This window comes from Lonchura striata, chromosome 1, assembly GCF_050655825.1.
Source record: "Lonchura striata isolate lonStrDom1 chromosome 1, ASM5065582v1, whole genome shotgun sequence".
In the NCBI taxonomy this organism is placed as follows: Eukaryota; Metazoa; Chordata; class Aves; order Passeriformes; family Estrildidae; genus Lonchura; species Lonchura striata.
Genome location: NC_140703.1, coordinates 63,245,082 through 63,264,832, shown reverse-complemented (window position 1 = coordinate 63,264,832; position 19,751 = coordinate 63,245,082). Strand labels below are relative to the sequence as shown.

At 41.3% G+C, this 19,751-nt stretch overlaps 2 protein-coding genes across 5 annotated transcripts in view; one reads left to right on the top strand and one right to left on the bottom strand.

Moving 5' to 3' along the window:
* Positions 1–9,434, bottom strand: part of LOC144245908 (uncharacterized) — a 135,057-nt gene extending 125,623 nt beyond the window's left edge. The window contains exon 1 of the mRNA XM_085577604.1: positions 4,096–9,434. The gene's annotated coding sequence lies outside the window, so the exon portion shown is untranslated. The remainder of the gene's footprint in view (positions 1–4,095) is intronic.
* A 5-nt stretch (positions 9,435–9,439) lies between these two features.
* On the top strand, positions 9,440–19,400 carry ESD (esterase D). Of its 4 annotated transcripts, none has more exons than XM_021528439.3 (9): positions 9,440–9,469; positions 10,911–10,986; positions 11,907–11,995; positions 12,806–12,904; positions 15,348–15,472; positions 15,779–15,898; positions 16,071–16,169; positions 17,941–18,108; positions 19,172–19,400. In XM_021528439.3, exons 2-9 carry the CDS (start codon positions 10,919–10,921, stop codon positions 19,250–19,252), a joined length of 849 nt encoding a protein of 282 aa, XP_021384114.1. In that variant the 5' UTR covers positions 9,440–9,469; positions 10,911–10,918; the 3' UTR covers positions 19,253–19,400. The 4 variants fall into 4 exon arrangements, with proteins under 4 accessions (XP_021384114.1, XP_085433694.1, XP_085433701.1 ...); XM_085577568.1 differs by having other exon boundaries at positions 9,454–9,555; XM_085577575.1 differs by having other exon boundaries at positions 9,454–9,858.
* Positions 19,401–19,751: the final 351 nt, after the last annotated feature.

The following is a 19,751-nucleotide window of genomic DNA, read 5'->3' as shown; positions in this document are numbered from 1 at the left end:
ATAAGATTAAAATTAATAAGCCATGTTGGTTTGCATGGTGAGGTTTCACAAGTGAGGAAACTACAGGAGTGGGTTCTGTGAGATGCTTCCAGAAGTTTTGCCCATATCTGACAGATCCAATGCCAGCCAGCTCCAGGATAGATGAAGCTCTGGCCAAGGCCAAGCCCAGCAGCCACCATGATGGTGCCAGTGGAGTAATAGGTTAAAGAAGTGGGGAAAAGCTGCACCATTGCAGCCAGAGAGAAGAGTGAGAATATGTGAGAGGAGCAGCTCTGCAGTCACCAAGGTCAGTGGAAAAGGAGGGGCAGGAGGTGCTGTGGGTGCTGGAGCACAGATTCCCCTGCAGCCCCTGGTGCAGACCATGGGGAGGCAGCTGAGCCCCAGCAGTCCAGGGAGATCCCTAGGGGAGCCTGTATCCCCCTGCAGCCCAGGGAGGTGCACAGGGGAGCCTGTATCCCCCTGCAGCCCAGGGAGGTGCACAGGGGAGCCTGTATCCCCCTGCAGCCCAGGGAGGTGCACAGGGGAGCCTGTATCCCCCTGCAGCCCAGGGAGGTCCCATGGGGAGCCTGTATCCCCCTGCAGCCCAGGGGGGTCCCATGGGGAGCCTGTATCCCCCTGCAGCCCAGGGAGAGCTCCACGCTGGAGCAGGAGCCAAAGGAGGCTGTGACCCCGTGGGAAGCCCGTGCTGGAGCGGGCTCCTGGCAGCACCTGTGGGAAGTCAGTGGAGAGAGGAGCCCCTCCGGAGCAGGTTTGCTGGCAGGACTTGTGACCCACAATGGAACAGTTCATGAAGAACTGCAGCCCGAGGGAAGGATGCATTTTGGAGAAGTTCATGGTGGACTGTCTTCAGAGGGAGAGATGTCAAGCTACAGCAGGGGAAGAGTGTGAGGAGTCCTCTCCCTGAGGAGGAAAGAACAGCAGAAACCACATGTAATGACTGTCCACAGTTCCCATTCCCCATCCCTCTGTGCCACTGTGTGGAGAGAGGTAGAGAAAATCAGGAGAGAAGTTCAGTACAGGAAGAAGGGAGCGGAGTGGAGGAGTGAAGCTGTTTTAAGATTTAGCTTTTATATCTCATTAGACTATTCTGATTTGATTGGCAATAAATTAAACTAATTTCCCTAAGCCAAATGTGTTTTGCCCATTACAGTAATTGGTGAGTGATCTCTTCCTCCCCTTATCTCGACCCACGAAGTTTTCCTCGTGTTTCGTCTGCCCTGCCTGGCTGAGGAGAGCAGTGGGAGTTTGGTGGGCACCTGGTGTCCAGCCCGGGTGAGCCCCAGCGCCAGAGCAACACAAACTGTGGCTGCGCTAGACAGAAATAACCCCGGGTCACAGAACCACAGTGCCATCTATTGTCGGTATTATCTTTTACAAAGAGCGCTGATTTTAATAGTTTCAATTTTCCCTGTCTTAAAACCAAAATAAATTTATTCCTCCAACTGATCTTACAGCATACAAGCTCTTGCTTGCAAAGGCAATGCATATCAAAGTAGTACAGCTGTTAAGATTTCATTGAGCCTTATAGTGTGTAGGAAAAAAGCATACAAAGCTGTATTTTTCAGAAGCTATCAGACATAGAGACTGAGATTGTTTTAGCTGCAAATATGTGACATATGGTGGTATGGTGAAATGTACCAGATAAAATCCCTGAGCTGCAAATCCACTCAGTTTTACCTCAGTACTACTAGACCTCTGTATGTAGGCTCCAGTGTATCATGATTTGTTATGTTCTTTGGAAAACTCCCTGCCAGAATTTCTACATAATTTTCACTGATCATTGAAAGAGAATACATTTAGTTTATCAATATGACACTTCAAGATAGAAAAGAAAAGATGTTTGGAAAAGAACACACTGAGTTCCATCTACAGATGTATTCTCTGAAGGGAGTCAGCATTGCATATGCATCAACATAGTGCCTTATAAAGGGCTCAAAAAACCCCAGAAGTTAAGACAGTTTTTTGTCATTATTATCAGTTGTCACCATGAAGGCAGGACACCAACTTTTCCATAAATATTTTTGCAAATGCCTTTGCAATTGAGGTAAAAAAAAAATCTCAATGAATTTATTTGCAAATTCTTAGGTCACTATTCAATGATAATACAAATATTAGCATTTTGTGAGTTTGCTTTTATTCTTACCATTTACATGGTAAATGTTCTGTAGCAGTAGAAGAGATTCAGAGTCTCAGAATCCTTAAACACTTCTTCACAGCTCTCAGGAACCCAGCAGTAAAAACTATATTCCTGCAACCACATAACTGCCACAGGAAACGGAAGCAAAGAAATTGGTAGTTCATTCCAATCAAATTTACAACATTCTTGTTTTGTAAAGTCTCTGCTGCTGAATAATTTGAAATTACAAAGATGTTTGGGTGATCCATGTCTCTTTGCAAAGAAAGCAAAAAGTGTGCAAGTTGAAAAACTTATTTTTTCATGGAGCCATTTAGACTCCATGAAAACTGGGAACTGCTGGTGACTCCTAGTTAAATGCCCAGGTCTAAGCCAGTTGAGCCAGCTCCTAGAGGCAATAGAGAAAGAGAGGCAGCTGAAAATTAGTATTTTAAGCAAGTGGAAAGAATTATGCTTTGAAATTACCTACTGAAGAAAATCCCAGTCTTCAAATCCCACAAGTATAAAATATCTCCATTCCCAACTAACAGCAGATGTAATGGGGCCACAAAACTCTGCTTTTCAAAACTAAATACTTGGGTCTATGGGGCTAAGGCTAAGCCTGGAGATAGGTGTAGGGAATATTTTTCCCCTTGTAAAGGGATTATTAACATTCACACTGGGGATCCTTGAGGCAAAACTGCTTCTTTGCTGAATGGGTCTTTTGAGAAGATAAAAAGATTCTGATTCAGATTCTTCTGATCTGCCCAAGAAGCCAGTGGCTGATGAAAGAGGAACACACTGTGACATATTAAGAGAGGTTCCACCTTATAGATCTACACCTAAGGATAAAAATGGGGAAAGAAGCATGTTAAACAGATTACTGCAGTCACTGTCAGAATACATCCACTTTTATTTATTCTTACAGCTTTTTTCAGGAAGAGACAACTGTTGCTGGGGACTTTTTGATGATGGGCAACTGAAATATAGTGAGATAAAATCAGCAAAAGAAGCCACTCAGTAAGCTAGGAACAGAACCCAGAGCTTAGAAGACATGGATGAGGGTCCCCTTCCTATAAACATCTACTTTCCAATGCTGGTGAAAACAGATTTCAAACATACATCTGGAAATCTGCAGTTCTTATTGACCCATTAAAAAAAAATCTAGCAATGCACAGTTATTGCAATTGAGATCTGTGTGTTTGAAATAAGTCAGGTTTACTTATTTAGGTTTGTAGAACCAGCAAAAATATGGATCAAAAGCAGTTTATAAAGGCACTTCCCAAGATGAAGTACAGCAATTGTGAGACCCTGAATGACCCAAAAAAAGACAGATTATCCTAAATTTCCTCTTTAATACTTCCCACAAGAAAAATATGACAGACATTTGGGAAGCAGCACACAGGACCTGAAAATTCATTCAAGGCAGGATACCTATTTCAGAACATTTGTTTGAAAGAGATGGAACTATCAGGGTCAAACAATGGCAGAAAATCTCAGGATTCAGAAGCAGACTAGTCCAACAGTTACTCCACCAAAATATTTGGACTTGCTGCCTTTAATTATGCATAAAATAAAGGTTGAAGTTTCCACAGGAGTATGATCACCATGGCTGCACTCTGGAAGTCAACATTTCTGTTCTCCACATGAGAAGTGCAGAAATTATTTTTCCCCCTTCCTGTCTTGTAGACAGTGAACCCTTCAAGTGAAAAGGTTTGCTTCAATAGGTTTTTCTACAGTGCTTAGCATTGTGGACCTGGTCACTGTCAATAGTAATAAGCTCTTTCCTTTTCTTTCAATGAACTGTATTATCAATAGTGACCTTTATTGTCAATAGTCCCCTCCTTACTGCAACTTAGATTTTTTTCCAGAACTCCAGGTTATGTTTCTGAACTGAAGTCTCTTCTTTCCCCAAAGATATATTATCCTTCTATCTTTATCTTTGTTACTGCAAGGAGTAATATAAACTGGCTTTTTCTTACCTACATATCTCAGACTTCCCTCCATCTCATCGCCCAGGTCACTGATAAAGACACTAAACAGTCCTGCCCATCATATCAATCCCTGAGGGGTGTCACTTTGGCAGCTGGACTTTGGACTGCTGATCAGTACTCCCTGAGCCCAGCAATGAAGCCAATTTCCCACCCACCTTATTTTTCCAATCTCGTTACAGGACACAAGGAGACCATTAGAAGTTCTTTCAGAGCCCTTGCTAATGTATATAACTTCCACTGCTCCTGCTTTGTCCGTTGATGCAGAATTCTCTTCAGATGGTAATTAGACTCATCAGGTGTGCTGTGCTCTTGGTAAATCCATGTTGGCTATTCCTATTCACCATCTTGTTATTTGTATACTTGGAAATGGCTCCCAGGAGGATTTGTTCTGTTACTTTCCTGGAACTGGTGGTAAGGCTGACCTGTCCTCAGTTTTCTTGATCTTTTAGACACTAATTTCGACACTTTTACACACTAACTAAATAATCCCTATATTAGTGATTGAAAACTTGTTCCCTTTGAGGTTTATGCTTTTTTTTTTTTTTTTAACTTTCAGAACACTTATCTTTTCTTAAAATCAGATCAATCAAGTTTTTTTGCCAATTGTGTTTGGGCAATATAAGCATCTACTTTTACTTTTTTAGTTTAAATTAATGTTTGGAATCTTCTGACCCTTTCATTGCCTGTACTCCCTCTGGGAATCATATATATTATTGAAAAATATTCATTCTGCTGGGGATCAGGCCAGTTGCTCCAAAAGCCATGTAGGCATGTTACCATACTCATCTTTGACAGCAATAAATTACTGTCTTTTCACCAGCTTTTCTAAAAGCCGTGCGCTTTAAAGTAATCTTTTTTTTGTAATTTTGCATTACTCTTATCTATTATCTATTATAGATATTATAATAGATAATATATAATATATAGATATTATATTATATAATTATCTATTATAGATAACAGATCTAAATAATCCTTACAGGAAGAATTTATGATACACATGAAAGCTCCTTCTGCTACTTTGACCCTAATTTTGATAAATGACTTCAAGTCTGTGGCCTGAACTCTCCACCAAGCCCAAGAAAGAAAGTCTATTATACATGTATTACTTCAAGGCTCATGTAGGGATCAAGGCATGCCAGCTGGTGTTGCTGATCTTAACTCATTCCATAAGACCTAAAGAAAAGCCTGTCTTCTTTGGAATGACAACCAAGCCTAAATAAATGGTATTTATGCCTCCACCTCTCCTTGCATCTCCCATTAATAAGACAAGCCCTAATGTTCTACTAGATTATTTATTGGCTTAAATTGAATTTAAATTTTTCCTTTGGCATTTGCTAAATCAGATCTTCACGATTACATTCCTGTCAGCAAATATCTTTCCTTAGCTGCAACTATACATCAAAGTTTACTTGAATATTTGAATTCAAGATACCAGCCTCCAGGGTTCAGTAAATACATGAGAAATTTAAAACTGTATGTGGAAAAATTTCTCAAAAAAGCAGACTCCTCATAGGTTCAAAATTAATCTGTATTAGAAAGAAATAGCAAACAAAAGACATAATATAAATATGTGCAATTAATTTACTATGAAAAAAAAGACTTCTCCACTTTTAATTGTAACACATTAAGAGGAAAATACTTTCTGTCAGAATTATCAGGAGCATATTCCTCACTGGATTTAATATCAGCTGTAATGTGCTTAATTTTCCGTTTTTCTGAAGTGATAAGAAAATATTACTAATATTTCTTACAGTACTGTAAAAAAAGTAACATGAGAGGGTGTTTTTTCCCTTGGAAAAGTTGTAACTGCTTTTACTGCCCCAGGAACAAAGAATTTTTCAAAAAACATTACTTCCATTTCCTTATCACAAATTATTTGTTGCTGCAACTGCAAATCTTCTGTGTATATATTTTCCACAGCCTCTCTGCAAAAGAGGATTTATGAATGTACTCAGTCTCATAGCAGCTCAGAGCTACTGAGGCCATTCCTGACACCCAGTGCAGTGCTGCAGGAGCACCAATCCAAGATAAAGCCAAGTGAAATAGGAGCCAGGGGAGCTATGTAACTGGGATTACAGTGCAAGCAAGACCAAAGGACAATGCTGTGTCCTCAAAAGACCGAGGGACTCAAATGATACATTAATGAACAGAAAGAAAATAATGAAATCAAGAATAAGAATAGAGCAGAAAAAAAACCCTCAATGTACACAGATAAAGAAAGTGAAGGTGTGTAAGAAAAAAAGAAAAGAAGCTCAGATCTAACTTCTATCTAGAAATAAAAGGTAAAAGATAGATGGATGTAGAAGGAAGGGGAAATAATAAAGAAAATTAATAACAATTCAGTTGTGCAGAAATGTCTCCCTTTCCCTGTGCAAACTTTCTCCCGTGAAAAGCTAGACTTGAAACAGGTTGTGTCAATAGAGCCAGCATGAAATATACTGAGGGATGATACTGCTGCCAGCATATATGTTTCTTAAAAATGACTGATAGCATGGCATAAGACAGTTAAAGATAATTCAGATAAATATCATATTAGAATTCTAAAAGACTTAATTATAATGAATTGCTATAAAGAACACCAGAGAAGTTCTTTACAGAAAAGAACAGCATACAAATAATCTCTTGGCAAAGTCAACAGTGAAGGGTGTATTCAGAGCTCTGGATAGCCAAAGTGATGATGAGATCACATACAAAACGTTGAGAAAAAAATGACTGAAAAGCAGGCAGGAGAAAGGTAGTAACCACCACTCTTAATTCAGACTACCACAAAAAGTATTAGAAGATTAGAAAAGTGTGTACCCAGATGCATGGCTGAGGGAAAGACTGTATTTACTGCAAAGAAAATGGGAAAGGAAAAAATTTGGTGTCATAAGCTTAAAGACACACATTGGCTACAATATGGAAGTCTCTTGCTGGAAGCTTTATGGAAAATGTGTTTGAGACTGTTGAAGTTAATGGTATGTTTCCCCAAGTACAGAAAAGATGGTGAAAAGGCAAAAACCTTGCTGACAGAATGCAAAGACTTTGTCACTGATACCAAGAGAAATTCTAGGTGGATGATGTGAAATCATATCTCACCACTGGATGAGAATCATCCAGTGATCTGAGTGGTAAGATGGTAGAAAGCACTGTCCATGTGGGGGGAACACAGAGAAAGTGTGTTGGAACAGTATGTGCTGTACTGGAATATAATAAAGCAAGAGTACATAAGCCAAAAGATTTTCCAGAGTGTCTGTCATTCCTTTATTTTAATATCCTCATTTCTACTGGTTGCCCTGCTGTACCATATGAGAAGCCTTTTAATGATGAAGGAAAGGAAGCCTGTTTCACATCTGATATGTTTTACAGAATCTGAAATGATAGGCAGAATGCAAACAAAATGAATTCACAGGTAAGAACTGCAGACACTGTCTGAAAGGATACAGAAATAGAATTAAGGTTAAACAAATGTCCATAACCAAAGATACTAGAAAGATCTATACTGTAGCACAGAAGAGACTGCACCAGCTTGGCTCCCTCTGCCTTATACTGTTCTTAACACTATCCTGGTGTGTCAGCTCTGTGCCATGAAAACAGCTCTCTGAAGGGCTGAGACACAGCCCTCACATAATTTGCTTATGTATTTACGTTCAGCCATTTTTGATGGAAAATACATAAAAATAATGCATACATCTTGACATGGAGATGTGGGGAGGCTAGGGAGACTCATCAGCAGGCTCTCAGGTGAAGCCTTCTGAAATGGGAGTAAATAGGGCAGAGGTTATCTAATGGACTTGGATAGGAAGAGTACAAACACATCAAAAATCTGATCAGTATCACTGCCTGAGTTGGGCAGATTTCATACTGACAGTAAATAAATAACAACGATTGCAAATACCAGGAAAAATGAGATGTGTGTAGCAACATCTGTCTAGATGTATAAGAGAGAAAACAGACTGGCTACAGTTCAGTTCAAATAACTAACTGGCCATTATCTTGCTAGTGAGAGACATTTAGGGAGCTACAAAACACAAACGTAGAGATGGAAGGAACAACCTGGAGAGTACTTGAGTAGTGAAGAAACATAATTTAATTTGATTGATTGCAATTTAAACACAGCTTGAAAAAGAAAAGTTGATATGAGGATGTTTAAACAGCTCAGAGACAGACTATTTGTACCAACTATATCCAGGTACAGAGGCAGGATAGGAAAGCTGCTCTGGAAGACAGGATGAAAGGCCCAGGTCTGGGGTCCAGCAGCTGTAGTCCAAATAGATCTGCTGGGGAAGAATAGAAAGTAATGGGAGGGACAAAATTATCAGTACTGTGTATTGCTAGAATTAGCAATCAAAAATATAAAAGGAATTGGAAAAGTCAAGATGAAAAATATTAAAGGCAAAAATAGTTGCTGTCAAAGCAGTATACGGTACAAGACTACAAAGCAGGAGGTAGCTTTGCTGAGGGCATTTTTGACAACTGACAGGCATGTTTAACTGCCTATCAATAAATAAAGAAAGAAATAATTAAAGCCCAGCACAAAGTGGGATCATTTGGGTTGTGAATAAGATGGAAGCACTGCGAAATATCTTTGTTACTTTGTGATGTCACAGGTCAGGTGTAAAATACCTACACTAGAATTTGGGTTTATTATAAATTCAGCAGTTTGTCTGGTGGCACCTGCTATGAAGAACTCTGAAATTCTGAGAGGAAGTAAAACATTTGCAATGCAAGGGTGCAATGATCCCAGCTCAGGGCACTCCGGCAACTTTTTCGTCCTTGAAGTTGTCAAGGGATTACAACAGGAACAGAAAGGCTGCTCTGAATAGTTCACTATTATGGATTCTCTGGTGGGTTTCTTGAGTCAGTGGGTTGTGAGTGAATGGCCACGATCTCCCCATCAGAATTATCTTCTACTCAATTAGACCTGATTTCAGCACAGTTAATGAGTTTTCTGTGTTTACTTTCCTGTCCTAGGAATTCTGACAAATGTCCTTGTGGCCCGTGAATTCTGCATTCTTTGTGCTCACTATCAGCAGCACATCCCTGTCCCCAAGCTTTGCTAACCTCTCCCTAGGTCTCAGACCACTGAAACATATCCATCCCTAAAATTAGCGAGGCAATTCCACCTGGACATCAATAAGAGCTTGTTCGCTGTTGTTTCACGGATTAAATCTCTGTTCTTGATTAGGCTTCAAAGAAAATAAAGACCAAACACCACAGAGCAACCTTTTTAAAGGAAATGGTTACACATTTGACGCGCCGCAGGCCCGGCGGTGCCGGAGGGGGGCCGGGCCCGGCCGCGCCATGGCGGGCGGGAAGGGCGGGCGGGCGGGCTGGAGGAGGAGCCGGCTCCGCGCAGGGGCCGCCCCTTCCCGGCGCGGTAAGGCCGCGGCCGCGGCAGCGGCAGCGGGAATGGGCCGGGCCGGGAGCGCGGGGAGCCGGCGGCGGCAGCGCCCGGAGCGGAGGGTTCGGCGCCTGCGAGGACGGGAGGGAGGCGGTGCAGGCAGCGAGCGCTGTGTGCTGTGTGCTGTGGGCGTCCCGGGCCGGGCCGGGGCCTTGCTGCTGCCCCGGGCTGCCGGGCCGTGCCGTGCCGTGCCGTGCCGTGCCGTGCCGTGCCGTGCCGTGCCGTGCCGTGCCGTGCCGTGCCGTGCCGTGCCGTGCCGTGCCGGGCGGCGGCCTCGGCCCCGGTCGCAGCGCTGTGAGGGACGCGCCCCGAGCGCTCCCGGTGCTGCGCGGCTCTTCTGGCCCGGTGCCCGTAGGAGCGCGCAGGTGTCAGGGCGTGTTAACATTTTCGTGTTAACATTTGTTACCTGGTCTGATGTTACCTGGGTTCCCCTCAGGGTTTTCTTGTGTGACAGGACCCGGGGGAGCGGCCTGAAGTTGTGTCAGAGCAGGTTCAGGTTGGATATCAGGAACACGTTCTTCACCCAGAGGGTGGTTGGGCACTGGAACAGGCTCCCTAGGGAGGTGGTCACAGCACCAAGCCTGACAGAGCTCAAGAAGCTTTTCCACAATGCTCTCGGCACATGTGTGACTCTTGGAGATAGTCCTGTGCGGGACTGGGAGCTGGGTGTGATGATCCCTGGGCATCCCTACCGACTTGGAGTATGCTGTAACCCTGCAGTCTGTTCACCTTTCAGCTGCCTGCTTGGCCTTACTGCCCCGTGCAAACTGACAGTGGCCACTTTTGTGTCAGCCTTCCCTTGTGTCCTTAGCCCACTTGCATTACCAGCTGTTCTAAAACTCCCTGGCTCTCCTTTGCTTGTACTTTTCGTACTGTTTGCCATGGAAATAAGCCTTCTGCTCCTCTGTTTCTGCTGTCCTACAGACTGCTAGAATGTGGTAATTAACTTCCATCAAAGATGAGAATAAGACTCAGTATTGTGGTAGTTAGTGGCTGGATACTGTCACACACAAGAGAAGGAAAGGTGGTACATTTTTTCTTCCTGCATGGGAATTGTGGAAGTAACAGCCTGGCCCAGGGATCTCCAGGTTAACCACAGCACGTGGGAATGCTTGTTTGATAGCCAAAGAGCAAGCCACAGTTAGTGCTGAGGTAAAGGTCATTGGAGATGTCAGTCTGTAGGAAAGCAGATAGGCTTTGCCCATTCTGCTCACAAGGGTTCAGCCTCCCCTGTCTCTTTTTTATGGGGAAATAGAAAGTTAATGAAAGATCAGAAAGCATGTGCAGTAAATTCTTCTGAGAAATGGTAACTTTAAACAAAGATACTACAAGTTGAATACAACTCTTCTCAAAAAGTCTAAGACCAGGATTTATTTTCAAACTTAACTTTATCCTTTTTTTTTTTTTTTTTTTCAAGTTAAAATCATGGCACTGAAACAGGTTTCCAGCAACAAATGCTTTGAAGGTTTCCAGAAGGTGTTTGAACACGACAGGTAAACACCACTAAAGCAACCAAGATGTTTAGCTTGGGGCAGTGAATCCATTGCTGTCTATTTTTGGTCTGCAGGAAAACAGCATGCTCTCACTAATATCCATATTTCAGTCTGCTGCTGCTTTGGCTGGGCTCTTGAATTCCTGTGTTAATGTTTAACATAATCTAGTATACTTAGTGCTGTAGAGCTGAGGTGGGAAGCTAATATTTTTACCTCTGAAAATGGAGCTTCGTTACTTTGGGTTGTCCTGTTTGCAGCACAGAGAACTGCTGTGGTTGCAAAGTTCCACTTGCTACTGGGTCTCTTACTGCTGTGCACTCTGGAAAAGTACTGTGAGCAGTGACTCAGTGAATAGATTCTTGTTTAATGAAGATGTATAAGAACACCAGATTTAAAAAAAAATTTATCCAAATAAAAATAAAATCATCAGTTGTGCTTAGATAAGAGTTTATTGACAGTTTTAGGCTTTAGCATTAATTGAGCAACTAATTGGTCTGAGACTTGGTAGACTTAGTAGATTGAAAACCTCCCTTGCTGGTGCATGCTGTGCATTTAATGTTGTGCAACTCATGTGGATGTGTTCTTCAGTAAAAATTATGTTGCAATTTGATAGCCAAAGCTCAAGCTAAATATTGCTGGGATTCAAAATTCGATTTTCAACCTGTTCTCAGTTAGCAGCACTGTGAAAATGTGGCTTATTTGTAAGTCTCTTTTAAGTATATTCAAAAAAGGCTGAAAAGTTAACTGTTGCCAAATCTAGAGTCTAAGGCTGAGTTTAAAAATTGATTTTCCCTTCCTTTAACTTAGTTGCTACAATTCACTGACCACATCTCCCGTTCAATGAACTGATTCCTTTTTTTAATGGTAGTGACCTTGTTAATTAAGTAGTGGTGATAACAAGGAGTATTTTATTAATACAGTGCAGAGCTAAAATGCAAAATGAAATTTGGAATCTACTTGCCTCCAAAAGCAGAAACTGGGAAGTGTCCTGTGCTGTATTGGCTGTCGGGTAAGTAACATGAGTCTTAGTAACTTAAAAAATACAATCATAAACATTTTTAAACTACTGGACTACAGTTACTGAAAACTTAATGTAGAGGTACTGCAGTGGAAGCTTTTGGATTCTAGAGAAACTCATCTTCTGGAAGGCACACTTAGTTTGAGTGTGCTGTGATAAATCAGAATGCAGCTTGGGGGTAGCCTACCATATTGTGTTCCAAAATGCTCAGTGTTCGAAGTGTTCTACCCTTTTGTTCTAAAGGTTCATACTTTTAGTTCCAAAGCGTATATATAAAGGTTCTCCTGTTGAGACACTCCTGCTTTCCTTTGTTTTCAAAAACTGCTTCAGCTGACAGAGTAGGAATGTGAAAAGAGCCAATGGAAGCCCGCACAATTGTCCTGTGGACTCTACCTTATTCCAAGTAAAACTTTGCAGGAAGCAACTGGTGAACTTGAAAAGAGAGCTGCTGTCAGCTGCCATAGCGCAAGTATGTCTGGTGTGAAGTGAATCTGTGGGATCAGAAAGGGCCAGAGGCTGAAGAGGCTTGTGCAGCAGGAGTGAAGGTGTCTCATCAAAAATTAATTAATTAAATCTTTTTTTCTTTTAAATTCAAAACAAAAAGCAGAAATCTGTTCTGTAATCCAAGGAGTTGCTTTATTGAGATTTGTGTTTAGAAAGTTGGAGACCAGGACTGTTAGTGTGGAGAATTGTGTTCCTTGTCACAAAATAGCTGGTGGGTCTAATTTGTGTCATGACAGTGGATGGTAAAAATGTTTATACTTGAAGTTAGGGACATCAGAATTGTTTTTATTTCCCCAGGGCTGACCTGCACAGAGCAGAATTTCATAACGAAAGCCGCCTTTCAACAAGCGGCAGCAGAGCACGGCCTCATCGTGGTGGCACCAGACACGAGCCCACGTAAGTTCCACCAGAGACATTACAGGTAGCAGTCATTGCACTGAAGTGCACTCTCTGTCCTCAGAGAACAGTGTGCTGAAAAGTGTCTGGCCCACCTGAGTCAGAGTTTGACCTCACCTCTGCATCTTGCATTGTTCTCTAGATTACCTTGTATGTGTTTTTAATAGTGGGGTAGTGAGGGCTTGACACTGGAATGTATTGTTGTACTAAAACTAGAACAAAGGGGCTCTAGAGTTCAGCACAGACGAGGAGAGGGAAGAAAAGTGAAACAACAAATGTGTCTTATTAGAATTCTTGCTGACATTTTGTGTGCCTTGCTGACACCCTACAGAACCTGCAGAACTGTGTTTGCACACAAAGATGCAATGCTTGCTTTTAATAGTATTCTGTCTTCTAAAGCAAATTAAATATATGCCTTCAGAAGATTACAATACTTGAAAAGTAAACTAGAAATCCTTCTTCCCTCCAGCTACAACAGACTACTAATGAATGGATTTTTAAAATTATGTGCCGTTATTTGTATAAGGCTGAGCTTATGGTATGGGAAATCTGAAAATGGTGGATCTGCAGTTATTAGAAATAGTGGGGATTCACTGTTTTATGTTTTGTATTTGGATTCTGCCACAGTCTCATGAGTGCTGTAAATAAAGGTGTCAGCCTTCTAGTATTTCCCAAGCTTTAGTGGGTTACATCTGACTACAGGCATTACAGGAAGGAAGCAATGTTCTTTCCATAAAGCATTTTTTACATCTAGGTTTTGAAGTTGTGTCAGGTCAAAGAATGTAAATGTATATTTCTAATGAAGAAGAGGAACAGAAAGCAAAACTTGTGAATGAATGAACTTCACACTTTGTTGTTACTGTTTGCTGCAGGCTAGAGATGGGCAACTAACCTTTGCTTTATTCATATTGGGTAGTTGGACTGGAACTTGTTTTTGGTAGCATCTGTGTAAATTGTCTCTGTCAATGTGTAACTGCCTTTGCATAGGTCATTGCTTTGTCCATTTCCTTTTAAGTCCCTCATGGCAGCTTCTGTCTTGCCTTGTAGACTAATAACTGATAAGGATTGCTCTACTATTTAAGTGAGTTTTGGTATGAGCTTCATATTATGCTCTTAAATCTTAGCTGAGAAACCCCAGATGTTTTTAAGTCTGTTTGAGCTGTGTGGAGAAACAAGTGAAAAGCAATTAAAATATAATCATGAGCTGAGAGGTATTGAAAATGCTTACATATGCATTTTAATTATGTCATGCATGAGAATTACCATCCAGGAGCCAGTAAATGTATCTGGATGGGGAAAAAAGATATGAAATCATTCAATACTTGTCATTACAGACACTTTGTGAGGCCTTGATAGACTTTACTTTTCCTGCTTTGAAGGGGTTTGTTTTTCCAGACAGGTATACTGAGCAATATTATGCAGATTCCTTTTCAAATGTCTATTTTTCAAGGCTTCCTGAAAGTTTTTCTTAGCATAATGAGCATTATGCCTTCATTGCCTGGCAGGGCTTGTCACTGGTGCAAAGTCAACTTTGATCCTTGTACACCTGATTTGACACTGTGGGAGGGTGGCAGCCCTCCCTGCACAAATTGTGAGGGACTGTTGAGTTACATGTGGGTTTGCAGTGTAGTTTGACAATGGTAAAAGCCCATGTAATTTTGGATTGCAGAAACTAGGAAATAATGGCCTCTCTTTCTCCAAAACATTCCTATCACATACAACTTGAAATATTGAGTTCTGCAGACCAGGCTGGTAAATCACAGACTAATCAAAGGGAGGACTGGGTGGGATGCACTGACTCTCAAGAACACATCTGCAAATTTCGTTTGAAAGTGTAACCTTGGAAAAGATACAATCCTGCAGTTATTCAAAGATTTAAGTTTCATGGAAATTATAGGTGGGTGCAATGAAATGAATTGTAGAAGAGGTAGACTTGTGAAATGATAGGAGCAGTGTATTATTCTTCTGGAGAATCTTAAAAAGGGAGGTGTAGCAGGCATTATTTTATGTGTAGCACATAAATTGGCTTGGACACACCATTTGGTGATACATGGTTCTGTATTCTGGAGAAAAGGAAATTTTCTTCTGTTTCTCACACAATTTCTTGTACTTAATAGGATGAGGTCTAATGACTGAAATTAGCTGGTAGCACCAATTAACAAGTGCCAACTTTTGATAAAGTTCCTGAGTAAATTGGACATATATATATATTTATTTGTGGAGATATTGACACCATTTAGAAATTGGATATATCTGTAGGCATTATGTAAGTGTAATTTTGCAAGTATTGAAATAACACTTGAAAATATTGTATGAATGAATTAAAATCTGAATTGTCTTATAGTTGAGGGGGTAGAGAAATGATTGAGAAACTTGTGTCCCAAGTCTCATTTCTATGGCAGTTCTCCAATTCTGAACATGCAGTAAAGATTTGTCATTGTAGGTGGCTGCAATATTGAAGGAGAAGATGAAAGCTGGGATTTTGGCACCGGTGCTGGTTTTTATGTGGATGCCACTGAAGATCCTTGGAAAACAAACTACAGGATGTATTCCTACATAAAAGATGAGGTAATTTGACTGCTGGGTTCTCCTGGTGTTGCTGGGTAAAATAAAGGGGTGTGGCTCACATCTGGTGTTACAAGGTTACAGGAGATTTCCATAGAGATACTTTGAGTTACTTATCAGCTGAACTGTTTCCTTCTCATTTCACATTCTCCTTCAAGTTGCTTTCAGGCCATGCTCACAAATGTCAAGCTAGAACCAGAGATGTGCCTTTGGTTTCAGTGGCATTAATAGTTGGTTAGATGTGTGCTTTTTTTTAAAACATACTCAAGTTGCTTTAACATTTTTATTACACTTTTGTTTCCTTTACAGCTGCCTAAACTAATAAATGCAAATTTTCCAACTGACCCTGAACGGATGTCTATTTTTGGGCATTCCATGGGAGGTCATGGAGCTCTTATTCTTGCTCTGAAGAATCCTGGGAAGTACAAAGTAAGATGAAGTATAGCTTACATGAGGTACACTAATGCCTATATAGATTTCTGTAAATGTGGCAGAAGAAAACATAATACTGAGTTGAGGACATTAAATGTATAAATAGTTTCATTTGCTGCAGTTCATTGTTACAAAGTTTTGGTTTTTTTGCTGCTCTTTTTCTGAACAGTCTGTGTCAGCATTTGCTCCTATCTGCAACCCAATTCAGTGTCAGTGGGGGAAGAAGGCCCTTGGTGGATATCTGGGACCAGATGCAAGCAAATGGGAGGTATGTATTGCAGCTGCAGTTCTACAGTGGCAGATGAATGAGTGATCTGTGAATACATCACAGCAGGAGCCTGGAAAAAAAACTCTGGATTGCCCATGAGCTGGTACTGTTGTTTTACTACACCCCTAAGCACAGAAAAGCATTGTTTGTTCCTGGCAGAAGTGACTTGCTGTTGCCTTATGGTGCTTATTAAAATGTAATGAGACACAGGCCTCTCATCAAATCAACTACATTTCTCTCAGTTTTATGAAGATTTAAAAGTCTGGGCTGAGAACAATTATGAGCAGTGTATTTTTGTAGTAGCCTGAAGAGAGAGACTGCTGCAAACTGCTCAGACTGATGAACCTCATGACGTCCTGCATGGGCAGCCTGTGGGAGGCCTCAGAGAGGAGCCGTCAGATACTTGGAAAATGGTATCCTTATCCTGCAGAACAGCATTAAACTAGACAAAGTTTTAGCTCCAGGACCTTAATTTGGAGTTATCAGTAGTTGTATATGAATGGCTAAGATACAAAAATGTTTGTCTGCATGATTGCTGCATTATTTGGGCAGCCCTTCAGTATTTTTAATCTCAACTTAAACATTGCACTGTATTTCTATAATTAAATTAGAAGGGATCATTGTGACCATGCACTCAGATTTCCTTGTAAATAAGTACATGCTAGAGTTCAATCCCTTGTAAATTGAATAAAGTACTTTTTAGGAAGACTTCCAGGTCTGATTAAAACTTTACAGGATTGGAGAATGTTCTCTGCTTTTCTAATTATTAATAGAGTAGTTTGTGTATTTAGAAACACCACCAGTTAAACTTGCTTAGACTTAATGTAATGGATTTTTTGTGAAACAAAACAACCACCCAAAAACCTGTTTTCTGCCCCCTTGATTTGGAGTGTTTCTGCAAACCTAGTCCAAGGGATAACAGTAATCATCAGGAGCAGACTTAGATTTGCCTTCAGCACAGATATACAACCTCTGATCTCTATTTTAGCTTAAAATTGCCATGTAAATATGTTCAGGATAATTCAATACCATCACCACAGTGCCAGACTGAGCCCAAGCTCCCACTTCCATCGCAGTGTCATTTCTACATCTGGTGGCATCCTGGAAGGATGGCTGTGATGCCTTGGTGTAGGACTTTGAACTGTGCTGTCCATTGGTATTGGTCTTCTCCACAGCATTTAAATACTTTGCTGTCTTTTTAAAGGAATTATTTATTTTGAGTATATAATAAGCACAGGACCACATGGGTAACATCGTAATTACATTTTGATACATGTATGTTTAGTTTTTAATTTTTGTTTCTCAGTCAAACCAAATTTTCTTGGTCAAATGATCATGGTAACCTTCAGGTTAAATGCCTTCCCATGAGTGTAGTTGTGTCACACTGGTGTTTTGACTTTTACCTGCCAGAATAAATACACCAAGATACCAAGTTTCTTCAGCAGGATCTAGTTTCTGCACAAGGTTGTGAGTTAATGCTGACTATATTGCTGTTCTTCAATTCTGTAGGAAGTCAGCCCTGGGCCTGATGTGCTGTTTGGTTAAACTGCCAACTTGGTAATTATCTAGCTCATACATTTGTCCTTTTTAAAGCAATAGGTATTATTTTTCAGTTGCCTGGATTTTCCCTGGTTTTCTGTTCTTCCAAAGTGTAGCTTGGTGTCCTGAGCAATGCTGCCCAGGACTCTCTGTGCCATTCTTTTCCTGTGGTCAACAAACTGAAACCAGTTGAACATATGTAACTGAAGTAATTTCTCTTTTATTTCTGCAGGCATATGATGCCACACAGCTTGTGAAGTCCTACTCGGGCTCTCGCCTTGACATCTTGATTGACCAAGGCAAAGATGACCAGTTCTTGTCTGCAGGCCAGTTACTGCCTGATAACTTCATTGCTGCCTGCACTGAGCGGAAAATCCCAGTAATCTTCAGACTGCAGCAGGCAAGTTGCTTCTGCAATCCTTGGTTGTTGTACTCTTTTTTGTGATTGTTGGTTCTATACAGCAGGCAGTGAAGAGAGTGTCTGTAAGGGAGCAGGCATGCTCTCCCTGTAGGTCTGTCCCTGGCCACTTGAGGAGGAGGGTGGGAAATGACAAAGTGACACTTCCCCGTGGCATGGGCCACCAAGGTGTGCATCGCCCACCCGACTCGGCCGCGCTTCCCCACTAGGTGCCGTCGTGCTTCCAGCTTGGACAGGCTGATCCCTGCATGAGGTCTCGGGCTGCTGGTGCTCGGCTGAAGACACAGCATTAATCATTTTGCATGAGTATTGCAGTCACTGTACAGCCAAAGTGACACATGACCTTCTGCTGCATCCCTTATCTGTGCTGTGGGTTTTGCATTTACCATAAAACTTTGTGATTTAGTTTGCATGTGTTTGTATAAATTCCCTAATTTACACCAAGGGGTGGAACTGCTTGACAGCCTAGATTCATGTCAAGAACAAAGTGGAAGGATCGCTCTTACTGTCCTGAGAGCACTGGAGTCTTTGTAAGCCACTGGCAACTTCCAGCCAGACTGTGAGGAGCCCGGTTGTGGAGAGTTGATGGAGCTGTGGATTGTCCTCTCTGGTTTACCATAAACCTTGCACCTAAAGAGTTGGTGCTGATGGAGTGCTGTGGGCCAGAGGGTGACATTTCAGCACAATGATGGAGCAGTAACTCAGACCTGGGCTGTGTTCTCCTTATCCCCCACACCGTATTTTAGCAGAGGAGCAGTGCCCCTGAGGGCAACTGTTCTTTGCATCTCCCTCTGCAGCTGACCCTTACTGTTACCCATCCCTAGCTTACAGGCCCAGGCTAAGGGACTTTCTGTTTGTTCAGCTTCCTAGTGGTCATCTACACTTCACCTGTTATATATCTGTTGCCATTTAAAAATATATTCCAGGTATTTCTTAAAATGGATAAAACCAGGAGAGTCGTTACATTTCCTCTAAAGTAGCTTAGCATGATTACTTTATCACGAGCTGTATGTTCTCTGCTGATTTCTTTATTGTTCTTTTCTAGGGTTATGATCACAGCTATTTTTTCATTGCTTCATTTATTAATGACCACATCAAACACCATGCAAAATACCTCAATGCTTGAACATTTGGATATGGGTGCTACCTGGCCAATATGAATCAAGAGATAGTGGTGAACTAAACAAAAATCATTTGCTGAAGTGATGTTTGTAAAATGGAACTCTTCTGATTGATTGTACTTCTAAGAAAAATAAAAGTCCTACTTAATTTGATGTGTGTGCTTTAGAGTAACTATTGGGAATGTTCTTACATGCTTGGAAAATTCTTAATGCCATGAGGTTACATCTGTTGCATTTTGGGTCAAAATGTAAACCAGCAGATGAGTGACTTTCCTACCATGAGTGTGGGTGTGGACGTGGTACCTGCAGACAGCTTCTAGTGCAACTGTGCAAAGACTGATTAACAACAATGTGCCCATTCAGCTAATTAATTACTGGGCTTTACTTCAACCTTTAATGGAGAAGGAAGTTGTTAGTGGCACAGTTACTCAAGCTACTTAACTAATCTGAAGTGGTAGGTGTGTTTTTCCTTGGCCTGCGTAAATATCTTCCAAGGACCAAGTC